Raw genomic sequence first — 16,258 nt, 5'->3', positions numbered from 1 at the left:
TTCAGGGGTTAACATCTTCAGTAAGGCCACGACACTCGTGCTTGTTCCTGAGGCGCTGTTTACTATGCTGTAGAGTCTGTGGATAAATCCTAAGGACCACTTAAATCCAAAGGTACCGAATTTTCTTGTTAAAGTACAAGACCTGCTGAGCGGTCCTGTCTGGACAAACCAGAAAATTTGACTAAAAGACGTCAAGTAAAATGATTTGGTAGTCCGTTCCACGAGTTTTTTCTTTTTTTTGTTTTGTTTATTTCTCCATTTTTAGGGTGGCAACTTGAACTAAAGATTGAGTGGAAAAGTTGGATGCTTTCTAGCCTGCAAAGTAGGCGTATTTTGCAGTGAGAAAGATGATACCATAAATGTTCTCCTACCATCTTGGTCGTTAAAACTGACAGAGAGTTGGGGCGAGTCTGCTCTGCAGGCTAGATGCTTTCAAAACTTCATCAATTGAAAATAAGTTTTTGCGCAAAACTTAACACTCAGTTTAAAGCGACTGACACAACTTCGAAGGAAACCGCAAAAATTTTTGACAAAAAGGGCATTTATCATGACTTTGTATCACTGTCATCTGCGTTCTTCTACTTGAAACCCACAGACTACAAGGCATGCGCGCATGCATGGATAGCTTCTTAGTGAAGTGTATGTTGGTAACTCTGGGGTCACATTTTTACGCTACCACGACACGTAACTACTTAATGAGAACAAGTGCGCATCACATCCGATAAAACTTTGGGTCTTTTGGCTAAATTTAGAATCGGTGTGCTGTCTCAAAAACGCTCGCCCGCAGCAAAGCCACGTGTAAAAACGGGACCAGAAGTCATGCATTTTAAAATAAGAACTTCACAGTCTTTGCCTTACCGAGTTTGGTAGTCACGTTTGCCTGTATTTCTTGCGTGTTCTAACACAGTATGAAATAAATAACAACAACAATAATATTATGATGATGATGGCCGCGTCTTTTGAAGCTGGCTAGTTTGGTGTTATTTGTTGCCTTTTTTGTGTTTTAATGAATAACAAAGCTATAATAGAATAAAGTCAATCTTGTTAACGGGCCATAATTAGTTTTACTATAATGTGCCCTTGTCCATTCTATTTTTTTTTTTCTTTTTTTTTCTAATGTACACGTAGTTTAAACAACCTTGTACTAATTAATATTGTACAACTAATGTATTATCTATAGGATGGAGTAAAAATAAATAAATACAAAATACTAGTTAAAGTAATAATAATAATAAAAGAAAGACAGAAGCAACAAAGAAAAAATTGGGGACCATTCTCAAAGGGGAAACAATCAGGAAGTTCAGTTTTCGTGCTTCTAAAGAGAGATGTCACTTGTTAATACACGACCTCCATAGCCGCCATCCACGGCGGTTCAAATCAAAGTGACATGAAAATATATTTTTGGATTTTCAAACCCTGCATTGAGGGCTATTATTACAATACACCGTTGGTCTCAGCTCAGACACAGAGCAAAAACTACATGCCGACAAGCAATATAATACTGCTTATCTCGCATGGGAGCTTATACCAGAAATAAGCATCTGGCCGGCGGGTGTCTTGGCTTTTTACGACTGGGAGTTTACATAGGATGTTAGTAAGCGCAACATAGTAATTAAGACACTTGAACAATACTTAACCTCTTACAACCGTATGTCGTGACAAGCGTCCTTGATGACGCAGATTGCGGTTAAATTTGTTGTATGTTGTTAGAACTATCTTAATTGTAGCAAGAAGATGAAGCTAGTTTCAAGCAATTGGCTCGGAAAGAAATTGAAGCTACGTGTGGAAGGAAACTGAGGGCGTATCTCAAAGATTTTGCAATGCTTTGTACAATGAAGTAGGAAAATGGACAATGAAGTAGGAAATCTAACCATAACTGTTCTTTTCTTTGAATGAAACAGTAGCGAAATATCGAAGGCCGTATATTACCTTCGCAACTTGTTACAAAGTATTACAAAGATTTTGCAATACTTCCAAGCGTATGTGGAATAAGATTTGACCGGCGTTTCGTACAGGAATTTAATCAAAACAAAGCCGGGCTCTTGACCCCTCATAGCAATCATGGGGGACAGTTTTTTTTAAAGGTTTCTTTTAATAATTTTTATGACGCACATTGTTAATCTATTGTGAGCTCAGTTTCTACCGTTAGAATCAGCGCAGATATTCAGCCGAAACTACGTGCCGGAGCTCATATTTCTCATATTTCGCAATTTCACGTGATAAGCTCATACCCCTATGTCACGGGAAATGTGGTTGGAGATATGTTCTAAGTGGAAGCTTATGCAGGAATTTAACTAAAGTATTGCATTGTAGTTACTTTGAATTTACTTTAAAATTTGTTTTTACTTTTGCAGATAAACTATACAGCCGTTTTGGCTCCACCTGGACAATGAAGTAGGAAATCTAACCATAACTGTTCTTTTCTTTGAATGAAACAGTAGCGAAATATCGAAGGCTATTACCTTCGCAACTTGTTACAAAGTATTACAATCAATATAATGCAGCACTTCATAAATACTAGTATCACTTTATCTAAAATTAAGCATGAGAGAGTGGCGGGCAGAAAAAATACTAAAAGTCCTCATTTCGGCTAGGAAACAATCGATACTAAAACAAAGTGTATGCATGTTTTAACCACAATATCTAAATACATAGTCTTTTTTTTCTTTGGCCAATACGTTGAGATATGTTTGTTCCAAAAATAAAATAAAAAAGTTCAGATGACAAATCCGATAATCCCTATCGTTACAGGCTAAATCACCCGGCTTTCGTGAAATGGAGCTAGATTTTGTAGGCCGATTGAACAAGCGCTCGTAAAGCAGAGGCAAGAAATACATCTTTCTTGTCTGCGGCCGCTTTTAAGTATTCGTAGTTATATAATAAAGTTCGTGTGCGCACTGTTGCTAAAGGGTAACGAAAGATGTCGTAAGTACCTCTTATTGGTCACTGGTGGCGTGAGAACAGTAAATACTTGAATGGACTATGCTCTTAAAACCACAATGAGTAAGTACCACGGAAAGAAATCTGAGCAAGGTAGCGCTTCACAACAGCATTCAACTGACACGTTAGTATTTTCAATACTATAAAACACTATCAAAATAGCAACACCGCCTACTTAAGCCCCTTCATTTTTGCTTACTTGCCTTCCTGATCCTCTCACTTTGGCAGAAAGATTGACGCAGGAGGCGGAGAAAACGTACAGGGGGCGCGCAAGGTGAAAGAGAATATGAAGCTTTTCCTTCAAAACACGGCTAAGTCATCCCTTCATTCAAGGGTTGATTTCCAGTGTGGCGTAATTTGTACGTGCTACGTGCGTAAAACTTACGTTCGCAAATAAAATAGAGGCAATGCATGAAAGTTCGCTCGTAAGCGTAAAAGTTGAACCTCCCTCAACTTCTCGTTTATCTCAGCACTTTTTATCTTGCCGCTATTTTATTTACGTGATTACAATTTACGTGCGTAGCGAAAAACGCGTCGGTGGATAGCAACCTTAAGTCTTCTCTCTGTGTTTGGGGAGCAAGGGATGGCGCAGTGGTGAGAACGCTCCTCTCCCACCAATGGGGTCTGAGTTCAATTCCCGGCGTCGACGCCATATTTGGGTTGGGTTTGTTGTTGTCTCTCTCCTTTGCTTCGAGAGGTTTTTCTCCGGGTACTCCGGTTTTCCCCCCTCCTCAAAAACCAACATTTTCCAAATTCAAATTTGACCAGGAATCAGGTACAAGGAGAATCATTTTGTAAATGTGCTACCTCAAAATCATTATATATATTTTTCTCGATCACTGCTCTCTGATTGCTTCCCTTCATTATATATAGAGGATATTACACGGTGGCGAGAAGATATGAATTTTATGTTCGAGTGGCAAGAACAATATCTCACGAGTGAGCGAAGCGAACGAGTGAGATATTGTTCTTGCCACGAGAACATAAAATTCATATCTTCTCGCCACCGTGTAATGTTCTTTTTGTTATATGGAGAAACCAATTCAACAAAAGCAAAAGGCGGGAATCGTGACGTCATTGAACGATACGACACTCACAAAGGTGACATACGGAAAATACGCCACTCCGGTCCCGGATGAAGTGGCGTATGGAATCTACGAGTGGTTTAGTTCCCAGTAAAACACTCTCCTCCATATAATAAATATTTATATATTAAATCCTGACACGCAAACTGTTTTCGCCCACTCCACCAAACCCCTAAAAAAGGGACGATAAACGTTCATCTGGTCACATTTGATTGTGACCAGTAGTATCCAAAAAGTATAATGATTGCATAATGATTGCAAGGGCTTATCACAGGAAGACATCTCTGAGCGATTTCGGATCAACGTTAGTAACCTTTGCATCTACAGTAATTGTCTATTTAAAATTCCGAGTTCCAAAATTTCTCACTTTCAAAACGAGGCTAAATACAAAACCTTTCTTGTGACAATGAGTTTTATTTCCATAGTTTCGCTTTTAGCCTCGCTTTGAAACAGAGGCTCGGGGCAACTCGGAAAGCTAAGGGACGGACCATTAGAAAAGTTATGGGGGGGGGGTGGGGAGGGGGAATTTTCGAGCCGCAGGAGTTTTTTTTCGTTACCAAATTCCTTGTCCGATTTCTTTTAGGCCATAGCATGAATATTTTTTAGGATTAATTGGCGTGCACGAATTTTTTGTCATTTAATTTTCCCTTGCGCGAATTTTTTTTTGGTACTTCGCCCGCTCCCCCCCCCCCCCCCCCCATAAGTTTTCTAATGGTCCGTCCCTAAGAACAAAGAATGGTACCTGGTGATCTTCAGAAAACATGTCACCACTGTGAGATTGTAGATGGACCAGCTGATGAACTTGCTTTCATTGAAGGCTGACGGAGCTTTCCTTACGTTATAACACAAGTGGATTCCCCAAAACAAGAACATGATTTCAACTAGGAATTAAATAACCAGACAACTTATAAACACGTGAAATTTGAGTAACACCAGCCCGATAATTAACTCGCAAACTGCATAGAAATTTGAAAATATTGTATCAACTTTATGAATAAACATTACTAATTTAAATGCCACAAATAAGATTGAACTCCTTTGCCTGATTTCTGCTCCACCCCAAAACCAAGAATAATAAGGCGGTGTTAAAGCATAATTTGGGGAAGTAACATAAAATTCAAATAGTCAGACGTAGCAGCTTACTTCAAACGTTCAGTTCAGTCAAACATCTAACCGTGCGAAAATTTAGGCGCCTAGCCGTTCAAATAATTTGAACGCCAAAGTCGAAAAGCAAATTTAATCGGCGCAATGTGAACACCATGAACGTTTAACATTTTGTACGGTAAAGGAGTGGTTGCATCAGTGGATGCTTGTTAACTCAGCTGGACAACGCCATTTTGGATTTACTTTAGTAGCGCGCTGCGCATGGGCAGATGGTAAAACTGAAAAAAAAAATTCAACCTGATTCCTCAGTTTCGCGTAAACTGAGCGGAAATATTGCACGGTTCCGTGTAGCCTGCAAAGCTGGCTAAGCTCGTTGCCTTGGCTGCTTAGCATTACACGATTTTATATTTTGTTTGAGCAAACTATAAATCCTCGAGACCCTCGCTTTAAGCACTGGCTAAATTTATATACTAAACTTATTCTCTACAGAGATAAAACAGCGACGCAAAACTGAAAATAACAACCCTACATCTCATCGCTTTGTAGGTTTCTATATTGCGAACAAATTGCGAAAAGCGAAAGAAAGCTCTTTGCGCTTTTCCGCCTGTCGCCCTAAGGGAACCAGTCCAGATCCAAATGCAACTCGCCTGTCCATATAATCTTTCATTTCAATTTGATGACGTTTACATGATAGGTGGGGTGACCATATGAGAGATTACTATGGACAGGCGGGTTACCCACTTCTTGGGGTCCCCCACCGCCACGTAAAAGGCCCAAAGTCAAACTTTCCCAAAAAAAACACTTACAAATTAGTATGGCGTGGTCCCACCAGTCGATAGAACACTCGTCAAACTTAAGATCTCCAGGCATCTCCATTTCAGTCACGTGACTTGGCCCTGCTAGCGACCATGCCAGCAAGTAGACTACATACAGCGCCAGAATGGGAGCGAGGCGTTGAAGGAGATGGCGGTCGGTGAGTTTTATCTTCTGTGCAGACTTGACGCGGAAAATCACCGAGATCCTACAAATGAAAAAAGTTCATATAGAACAATGGGTTATTCCATGATGAAGCAAAGTTATGAAAACAAATAATTCGAACCTCTAGTGTCGGGAATTCACGAAGATTTAAAAATCAATCTTATTTTATTAAAACCAATGAAATACCACGTGAGCTTTCGCGCGAAAATAGGGACTTGAAGCAAATCGCCACGGCGCCCTCTACCACGACGGCCGGAAGTAAAAGAGCCCAAAAATGACGCACTGCGCATGCTTGAAAATGACCTTTCGCCGTAGCACCAAATCCTACAACGTGAAGACCTATCTTAAATCCTATCATAGATTGTTTTTCACTTGATCAAGAAAGTATTTGACGCTTCTGGTTTTCCACTAATTACGTCTTCCCTGCGTTTTAATAACAGCGAAAGCATGTGCGTTGAAGAACCGCGTGGTCACTTTTTGGGCGCCGGCGGGCCTAAAGTTGAAATTTGGCGTGTTACGGTAACGTACTCTGCCCAGGACTCCGCATCCACGACCACCAAAGAAGAGTTCTCCGTAGCGACTTGCTCAAAGTCTCCAATATTATATCTTCACAATGTCAAAAGAACACTGTTACTATGAAATGGTTTCGTATTTCGTTGGTGTTTATAGCCGCTTGGAGATACGAAATTATCCCCTAAATCAGACCCAACCAATCGATCATCGATTATGATCGTGATCGAAACAAAATCTTTATTTTTCAGCCGCGTGGAAGTCAAAGTAACACACACTTAAGGTACAGTTTCACATAATACACTCTTACAAAACAGGAGAGGGAATTATAAGCATGGTCAGTTCACGTTTCGTTTCCTTCGTGCCGAAGGAACGAAACGTATCATAAAAGGACCATCAATGGATAGCTGCGGTCCATTTAAAAGACAACACACAAGTTTTCCCCGCAATAAACGATTGAACATTTCAGTCCATGATCGATTATCGCGTCGCTTAAGGGCTTTGACTAATGGTCGATTATAATCAATGATCAGCACACCACTCAGACGAACCTCCATGTTTTCAGTAGAAGAGACGTAAAGGCCAGACCAAAACCAATATGTCGAAACCACAGTCGAACGATGCACAATGTGTCCTTTGGTTTTGGGTATTCGACAATAATCTAAAGGAACAAACAACAACAACAATGCTGGGAGGACACTCAACAAATGTTCATACGGGGAGGCTCCGCCCCGAGGTCCAACCCCTTACCATTTTATATACCATTTTTCAAAAGGTACCCCTTTTGTATACTTTCTATTTACAAATGGTACCCCTTTCACATACCTTGTTTAGAAGTTTGCATCCCTTTTAACTGCACTGTCTTTTAAATAGGAATCAATCACAAAAATAGAACGTTTTCTCGACTTTATAAAGCCATAAAATTCACCTGTTAGACCTTTTGGGCCATTTCACAGACCCAAATGACAGACTTCCCTATCCTTTCATATACTTCAATGAGTAAAATCCCTACCCTTTCATATACCTGAAGCCTAAAAAAGGTACCCCTTTAAGGCGGAGCCTTCCGGTATAGGCCATCATAGAGAGTACCCCCTCCCCGCAACAGCACAAGCTATTTTACGCTGTCTGCTAAAGGTGTCTTTGCATCATGAAATTCAAAATATAATTGTCCACTTTTGTTATGTCAACTCTATTTAGGCATTAAAACAGTTTCCTGTGGTCCGTTGATGTGGATTGCAAGGATGGACATGGATTGAAACCTGCAAAAGTTCGCCCAACTTTCATCCTATGCCTGAAACGAGTATCAGTGGTTGCTGCTCCCTGGTAAAATTCGTTTGATAGCTTTTTGATAACTCTAAAGGGGCGGGTATTTTGTGCATGGATGAAGGCGCTAAGAAGTGTCCTCAGCTCAGAATTGACCTAAAACAGCAATATCCTCGAGACAAAGCCCCTTTAAGTTTGTTGTTGCACAGAATCAAGTCACCAGTATCCTCAACAAATAGCTCGACTGTCAACGATTGTCTTCTTTGAGCTAGATCCTGTAAATGGTTCAGACAGTTAGACGTAAATTTTGCGTACAGCTTCACTTGAATATCACCTGCATAAAGATGGATCATGGTTTGCAACGCTTACATCAAGACTAGAATAAATTCAGGCGCATCGTTTTGATTGGTCAGATGGAATGCCTTCGTTTGGCCAGAATGTTTCACCCTTTTGGCTTTCTTGACAATTGCAAGCCTCAAATACCATTTTTTTTTTAAAATAAAAACATGATAAATCTAGACAATTGACGACTTCTCCGACTGCTTTTAGTACAACTAACCTCGCAGTATTGCAAGATGCATCCCACTAGAATGATAACTAGGAAATGTGGACTGGATGTCTTTACAACCTGAGGAAAAAAATACTAAGAATAACTGGCTTCTGAGATTATGCCTTTGAGGCCCCGTTTTTGTGGAGAAACTCAGTTGGGGATCCCAACAGGGTCATTATATGTTTCTGGGAAACTTTCCACCTACCCCTTCCCTAAGCCAACATTTTAAACACCTACTTCTCACTTAGGGCAAAACGTTGTCTTAAGGGAGGGGTAAGTGAGCAGTTTCCTAGAAACGTATTCGGGGTAGAAGGGTTGCCCGCTACCCTGGTGAGCCAAATTTTCATAGATTGCCTTACGAAACGTAAAATGTTGCTAAAATGTTGGCTTGGCCAAAAGAGTGACCCGTCTAGGTAGATCACACTTTACAGAACCTATCCGATATATGACGCTCCACTTTTCGCCCCATGTAAGGAAATCCAAGACAGTCTTGGATTCTGGATTCCGATTCAAGGAACTGGATTCTGGACTTTGTCGGTGGAATTTTGATTCCAGATTCCTGTCGTTAATGGGATTCCGGATTCCTCGAGCCGTATTCCAGATTCCAAACCCTCAGATCCCAGATTCCTCAAGAAAAAATTTCCCAGATTCCGGAATCCACAAGTAAAGATTTCTAGGATTCTGGAATCCAGATTTCCTTAATTTCGAGATTGTTTGCATTTGTATGTGTGAACAGAGGCCTTATCCAGCATGGTTTTCGTGCCGGCGCAAGAGCTACCCAATACAGTGTAATCATATCGCCCTGTATAAGGAAAATTAAGAGAGTCTTGGATTCTGGATTCCACACCGTGGATTCCGAATCCCAAGTACTGGATTCCGGATTCTTTATCATTGGAACTTGGAATTCCGGATTCCAATGGTTAGTGGGATTCCGGATTCCTTGAGCTGTATTCAAGATTCCAAAGCCCAGAATTTCGGATTCCACAAATCAATTTCCAGGATTCCAGATCCACAAAAATTCCCCCGATTCCGGAATTCGGATTCCTTTACATGGGGCTAAAACCACGACTTAAAAAAACGAGCGCCAGGACTTGAATATTGTAGTTCCTCAGAACTGAAATACTGAGAGACGTCATCTTACCTTCAGTTCGCGAACGTAGGTAACAAAGATCATCATGCCGAAAGCGGATAAAATGGTGAGAACTGTTAATCCCATTAGAGCTTGTCTCAGAGGCCAACTTAACGTCACGATACACGGTGAATCGTCCACGCACGTGTCGCATCCGGGTTGACACTTCAGACACTGAAAGGAGTCTGGATTTGAGTGGTACGATGTTTTACTGTTGGCGGCTTGAGCCTCGATTTCAGATCCGTTGAAGTACTTGTCTTTTGCTGTAACGTTGGGGAAGTAGAACCCAGGCCTGCACACGCACTTGTAGGAGCCAGCTCGGAAACCGAGTCTGCTAACAAACTCACACTGGAACAGTAAAAAGCATAGTCAGTAAAGGGAGCACCTTTCTCCACTTTTTGTCAACGTCTACTCAATGGGCATAACCAGGTCACGCGTTGCGTGACAAATCCCTGCAGGCTGTAAGTATTTTTGGGGGTCTCCAGTTTGATAGCCTGCGTCACAGATGTACTTTTTAACCTTCGTTTAGTGATGTCTACGACGTTCTGGGCCCGCAACGGACTCAACTAATTACCGGAAGTGTGTTTCGAATTTCATACATACATACATACACTGTTTACAGGTAGCCATTACGGCATCTGAAGGAGGATCATAATGTTATCCCTATATTAAGATCTCTCCTTACAGATAATCCACCCAGACAAGGAAAGGTTGGCCACACCACCGGGGTCTACGTACCCTACTCTTTTCGAACAGTGACGTGGGTTCTTTTACGTCCCACAAGAACCAGGAAAGTGAATGTGCTGTGAGACGGGTCCTGTAGTTTTTCCTCCTTATCCGAGACGATCTCAGATACCCAGATCTGGGTAGTGACACGTCATCAGTATGGAATTTCTGCATTCGTTTTAGACATCATTTCGCCGGAACCCAGTGGTGGCGGGTGTCAGGAGATGTAGGCAGTTTTCTCTGGCTAGTATCTTACTGAGACTTGCTACAAGTCGACCTCTTGGCGAGCGAAGCGAGCCTTTTTTGGCCGCGAAGCGGCCGACCGCGTCATATGAAATCCGACGAAGGACTTTTTGAAAGTCTAATCTTACCTGTGTAGTTTCATTTTTACAGCGGTGAGTGCCCGCAAAAATTTCGAACTGGAACTGGCCACTGGAGGATCTATCGCACTGATTAATATCCACATTCGTCAAAGCTATGTCGATTGTAGTCATACCCCTTAAAAAAAAAAAAAAAACAGAAACAGACTATTAAGACGACGAAATCCATTCAAATTTGCGTATTTTTAGTGGTTAATGTACTAGTAGAAGAAGCCAATACTTCAAATTAGACAAAAGAGTTCAGCCATATACTCTGCATCGGGGCACTGATTCCTACGTAGTTTTACAAATTATATACTGCAGCAAGGGTAATAACAATTTGATCAGTGGTATAAATGATGGTACATTTTATACAAATGTACCAGGACCCTGTTGTTCAAAAGATAGACAACGCTATCTACTAGATAAATCTCTATCTACTGGATAACGTAATTGGTTCCGATCCCATATATTCTTCCACTGGATAGGGAATTATCCGATGGATAGCGCGATCGAACGCCCGCGTTTGAACAGCCGGGGCCTGGTGAAAAAATGGCACTGACGTTTACTGAGTCACTGGCAGAGGTGACTAAGAAAATAGTTTTTTGTGTTATTATACATAAAATGGAGGCACGTTTACTTATAACCTTTCCTCTCCCCAAAGAAGCAAAAGTCTACGTTTGACAAAAATTTCTAAATTTTATTTGGTGAAACGCTAAAAAACAACTGACAGACTATTTGAAAGAACTGTTAAAGAGATTTCATCTGAATGGTCAGCATTTCGTCAGCAGGCCGAAAAGTCAGACTTGCATACTGAATGAATAGTATCATGTGAAAGTACAGCTAAAGAGATTTCATTTGAATGGTCACACCGCAGGATTTCATTTACAGACTCAAAAGATAGAACTACATACTAAATAAATAGTACCATGTGAAAGTACCACGGAAGAGGCTTCCTTAGATTTCATCCCGGCAGACTCAAAAGTTAGAACTCAATCATTCTGTCTAATTAGAGCAAAAAGGAAATAGTATGACCACCACAGTGTCATTTCAATTAATTTGGCGTTTATTGTGTTTGAGCCAGGGGTGACCAACACAAACTTTCTCCTCGCAATATCAAAACAAAGGGTCTGGCAACTAATAAAATCATCATAAAAGGGAAAATCCCTTGATCTTTTGTGAAATTCCGGCCTTAAAGAGATATATGGAGAAGTCAGTCTGGAGGACTTGGTAAAGGCGAGTAGACTGCATTTTTCTTCTATAATTGCAGTTGTTTAAATTCCCACATAGGCGCACTTGATCAATACAAAACCAAGGTCTCTATTTCATAATTTAACCCAATTCTGTCTAGACTTAATTGATTAACTAGTTCATAGAATAAATAAACTCGGCAACTAGTTTGCATTTTTTTTCTTCAAACAGACGCTCGAAACCTTAACAATAATCACAAAACATTCTCTCGCTTCTTCCCAGGGTAATTACATAGAAAAGTAGCAAAGTTTCTAGTGTCTAGACGAAATCCTACGATACGGTATCACCATTTGTATAACATCCGGTCTATTTGGGCAGCAGTTTTTCAGACTTTTCACAGCAACATTTGTTTTTCAGTAATTAGGGATGAAAACAATTAAAATTGGGACTTATCTTAAATTTTCAATTAATTTTGGCCCTCTCAAACAAGTGGGGTTTGTCGGAGAGAAATCTCAGTACAAACGTTTTGTATGCCACACAAACTAAGGCTTGATTGTCAACACAAAGTCTCCTTCCCGCGTGTGTGTCTAAGAACCTTCTACTTACAGTTAAATATCAAATGGGGGAAATTAGGCCAAACTTCTTTAAAACAGCCCTGACGCCATTTCAAGTTCCTTTTTGTGACATTTTGAATCAAAATTGGTTATTTTTAAACCTTTGTCCCTTTACTTTAAGAGAAAGATAAGAAATGTTTCCTAACCCATAAACTTGGTTGGCACTTACATGAAAGATATTGGTCCATTCTTGTCCCAGTTGCCCAATATTGGCGATGTATAGGTAATCAGCCACGCTCTTGCTGTTGTGCATTCAAAATACGGCCTGCTCCAGAGACCATCCTTAGACTCCACAAAATAATGTGTTAGTGTCAGCTCTGTTTCGCTCCTGCTCCGCGGATAGAAGTAAGTTGACCGTATCGGAAAAGTCCGGTTATGTAATTTAATCCGCATCAACTTGACAAAGGCTTCGTGAAGATAGCTCCAGTTCGCGGATAAATCTGTCACTTTGATAAACGAGTCGTCGGAATTACGGTACGCGTACGGAGCGTAAAACGAATAATTTACATAGCTGTTGTTGTCAAAAATGATAGCGGATCCCACGATAATAGGGTCGTTTTCTAAATTGTTCCTAACTATAGAGTACAAGACCTCCTCGTGTCGTCTCAGCACTGATTCCCCTGACAGGTTCAATGCTTTTGCGGACCCCGTCGGCAGCAGATCAGAGATCAAGTTGGCTGTGCGGATAGCGAGGTTTGCTTGCTGTGTATAAACACTATTCTCGTACTTAAAAAACAGAAGTTTTAAGTCTCGTTCAGCGAGCATAGTTTTGCAATCGACGCTTCCATTGTGGACTTCTTCGATGGCTTTTAGGGCTTCCCGAGCGGTCATGTTAAAAACGCCGGGTCGATCGTCTACTACAGGCGGGCGATCTGGATTTTCGATTGATGGATCGTCAACATAAAACTCGGCACTTGTTGAGGCTTTTCCATCCGCGTCCACGCACGAAAAAGTCCAAAACGCGAGAAGAAAAATTAGGACAGCCATCCTGGCGAAGTGTGTTGTGTCTGGCACGACGTGAAAACACGTTTGTTTCCGTCTGCCGAAGCACTGCAACTTCTTAACAAAACGCTTAATCCTGCGCTGAGAGATTAACGAAAACACAAGGTGCTAATGGAATTTACACTGACGGAATAATACCTCTTCAATACGAGCGGATGTAGGACAAGCGTTCAGAGCAAACAGAGTGAATGACAAAACACGAAAGTTGTCAGACTGGCCAAAGATACTTGTGTAGTTAATTACAAACCCTTTTGTTATTAATAACCCAACTGGATCATACCTCGCTGGAAACCTGGCCAGATTCGAAACTATTTTTGGCGGCAAGCAATACGACGCCTGAATCAACAACATACAACAACCAGGAGAGGGCGTTATCTGGTTATAGAATGATGAGAAATGACTGTTGTATTAAGTCTTTTAATAATAAACTGTTATGTGATTCAAAGTGTTAGCAATTAACCACTTTCGTCTCTCCCTGTTCAGAATCCCTGTATTTTCCCACATGACCACAGAGTCTAGCTTTCCGCAGTCAAGCTTTCTTCAAGGGCCATCATACACAGAGCGTTTTCTTACAAATTACTTTCCTTTCTTCAGGATCATTTTATGTACAGATGATACTCAATGTAACAAGGCCTCAAAGTTTTTCTAGTTTATCATACTGAAGTTATAATAATCGTTGGCTTCCCTTTCGAAAATTGTCATCTCGAACTTTTTAATGAAACCAAAAGTCAAGAAGGCTCGCTAATATATCGATATTAAATCACATTTTTAATCAATGGCATTACGATTACACCAGCTAATATATTATTCTCGACAAGCACGTATAGATCGAATATGGACACCCACACTTCTATCATAGTGAAGTTATACTAAGCGCGTTGGCTTGCCAGTTTCGAGATCTTTCGAAAACTGTCATCTCGAACTTTTTAATGAAACCAAAAGATAAGCCGGCTCGCTAATGTATTGATAGTAAGACATATTTACTATCAAAGGACTTACGAATACACCAGCTAATATATTATCCTCAAACAAGCATGTATGGATCGAATATGGACACCCACAAATTTTAAAATCTCACGATCAATAATCCTTGACGAGGAACGTTTCGTGCTGATCTTGACAGAAATCGGTAACAAATGGTGAATACCTCTTTGACAAGACAATAAAGATGTATATTTAAAACAAACAGAGAAAATTAAAAACACTGATCATGACACTTCCAATCAAATAGCTGTTTACTCAGGATTAAGTCGGTTTCCTGTAAATCAGAAAAAGGTTTCAAGTTGTTTTGAGCAGTGAATCAATCAGTGAAATGAATAAGTTCAATGGAGGCAATTCTAATAATTTTTGGAGATTAAATTCCCGCAAACAATTCAATCTTTTATCATAAAAAATGAAATCGCGGTTTCATGGAAAGCATTCAAACGACTAATCGATACAGTGTTTTAAGCAAATAAATGCGGCATATAATCGATGTAGCCGGCCAGTTTTGCCCTAACAAACAGACAGGCCGCTGATAAACCAACTGTGGAAGAACGTCAGGGAGAGGGAGAGAAATACTTCTTCCCATCCCCACAGCCCACACTCCACAACCTGAGGTACCCCTTCATGTAGTTAATCTATAGTAATCGACATTTAATCGATGATCAATATCGATTTCTGACAACAATCGATCGAAATCGATAAAGAACAAAAGTTGTGACTTCGATTAATATCGATGATTTTTTATCGATTACTATCGATTCCTATCGATTGTTATCGATTTTGTCAATTGATAATAATCGATAAATTTTTTTTGTGACTTTGATTTCTATCAATTTTCGATATCAATCGATATTAATCGGCGGATTAAATCGATTAATATCGATGATATCGATTGATTTCCGATATCGATTTTTATCTATTAACTACGGTCCAGAGGCATTTACAGGGGACATTGATCCTAGACAAGAAAGATAAAGGGAATCCCATTTGTCCCCTTACTTCCTAGATTAGACTACGTGTACAGTTAAGTGCCTCATTTCCTTGGGTGCTATAGAAGAACGAGGGAAATACACGCGTGGAAATCGCCTCTCGCAAGGAAGGTGATACGGAAGGTGATATGGAATTATCACAGGCGCTAGCGATTTTTCTCGCTGTAAATGTTATAACAGGGGCCGAAGGCCAAGGCTGATAACACTTGTTGAGACCTTGATTATTCCAGGTATCACAAAAACTGAATCTATAAACAGTTTTATTATACATTGCTTTGAGAAAAATAACGACAAACACACCGTTGCACCGAACACAGTTTGACATTGCTCTTGGAAATCATGCATTGCACGCCCAACCTACAGATAAGTCAGTAATCTACTTGCAGATAACTGACTAATCTGTAGGCTAAGCTGACTTCCAACATTGATTGTAGTTATATAGACATATAGTGGGAAAAATGTATAATGAAAATGCTCATCCATACTAGACTACAAGTAGTCCCCATTTTTCCTCAGGGATAGTAGAGGGAGCCAAACGCGAGCGCGCGTGAAAATCACGGCTTGCAAAATGGTAAGGCCCTCTGTAGATCAAGACCGCAACTCCCTGATTTTTGATAGTAGCCAAACTAATATTGCTATAATATATGCACTTTCCCTCACCTGTGGAAATATTGCCGGGGATCAATTTAGGGTTCAGGGAAACTGCCCGCCTACCCCTCTCCTAAGCCAACATGACTTCTCACTTAGGGACAAATGTTGGCTAAGGGGAGGGGGAGGTGGTTAGTGGATCGATTTGGCCTAAATGTGTAATTTTAATTAAATACATTTAAGTCA

The 16,258-nt window shown here is 40.5% G+C and overlaps 1 protein-coding gene and 1 long non-coding RNA gene across 2 annotated transcripts in view; one reads left to right on the top strand and one right to left on the bottom strand.

Moving 5' to 3' along the window:
* Positions 1-1,048, top strand: part of LOC140947129 (uncharacterized) — a 1,103-nt gene extending 55 nt beyond the window's left edge. The window contains exons 1-2 of the long non-coding RNA XR_012166920.1: positions 1-112; positions 266-1,048. The exon at positions 1-112 is cut by the window's left edge and continues 55 nt beyond it. This is a non-coding gene — a long non-coding RNA (uncharacterized lncRNA). The remainder of the gene's footprint in view (positions 113-265) is intronic.
* LOC140946638 (probable G-protein coupled receptor CG31760) overlaps positions 1-14,070 on the bottom strand; it is a 38,756-nt gene extending 24,686 nt beyond the window's left edge. Inside the window, exons 1-7 of the mRNA XM_073395751.1 lie at positions 12,619-14,070; positions 10,657-10,783; positions 9,572-9,907; positions 8,440-8,508; positions 7,169-7,278; positions 5,936-6,150; positions 4,768-4,906 (exon numbers count right to left, since the gene is read on the bottom strand). Of these exons, the coding sequence (XP_073251852.1) occupies positions 4,768-4,906; positions 5,936-6,150; positions 7,169-7,278; positions 8,440-8,508; positions 9,572-9,907; positions 10,657-10,783; positions 12,619-13,436 (1,814 nt within the window). The 5' untranslated portion in view covers positions 13,437-14,070. The remainder of the gene's footprint in view (positions 1-4,767; positions 4,907-5,935; positions 6,151-7,168; positions 7,279-8,439; positions 8,509-9,571; positions 9,908-10,656; positions 10,784-12,618) is intronic.
* Positions 14,071-16,258: the final 2,188 nt, after the last annotated feature.

Source organism: Porites lutea, chromosome 8 (genome assembly GCF_958299795.1).
Source record: "Porites lutea chromosome 8, jaPorLute2.1, whole genome shotgun sequence".
Lineage (NCBI taxonomy): Eukaryota > Metazoa > Cnidaria > Anthozoa > Scleractinia > Poritidae > Porites > Porites lutea.
The sequence above is the reverse complement of the archived record's forward strand: the minus strand, read 5'-3'. Positions and strand labels throughout refer to the sequence as shown.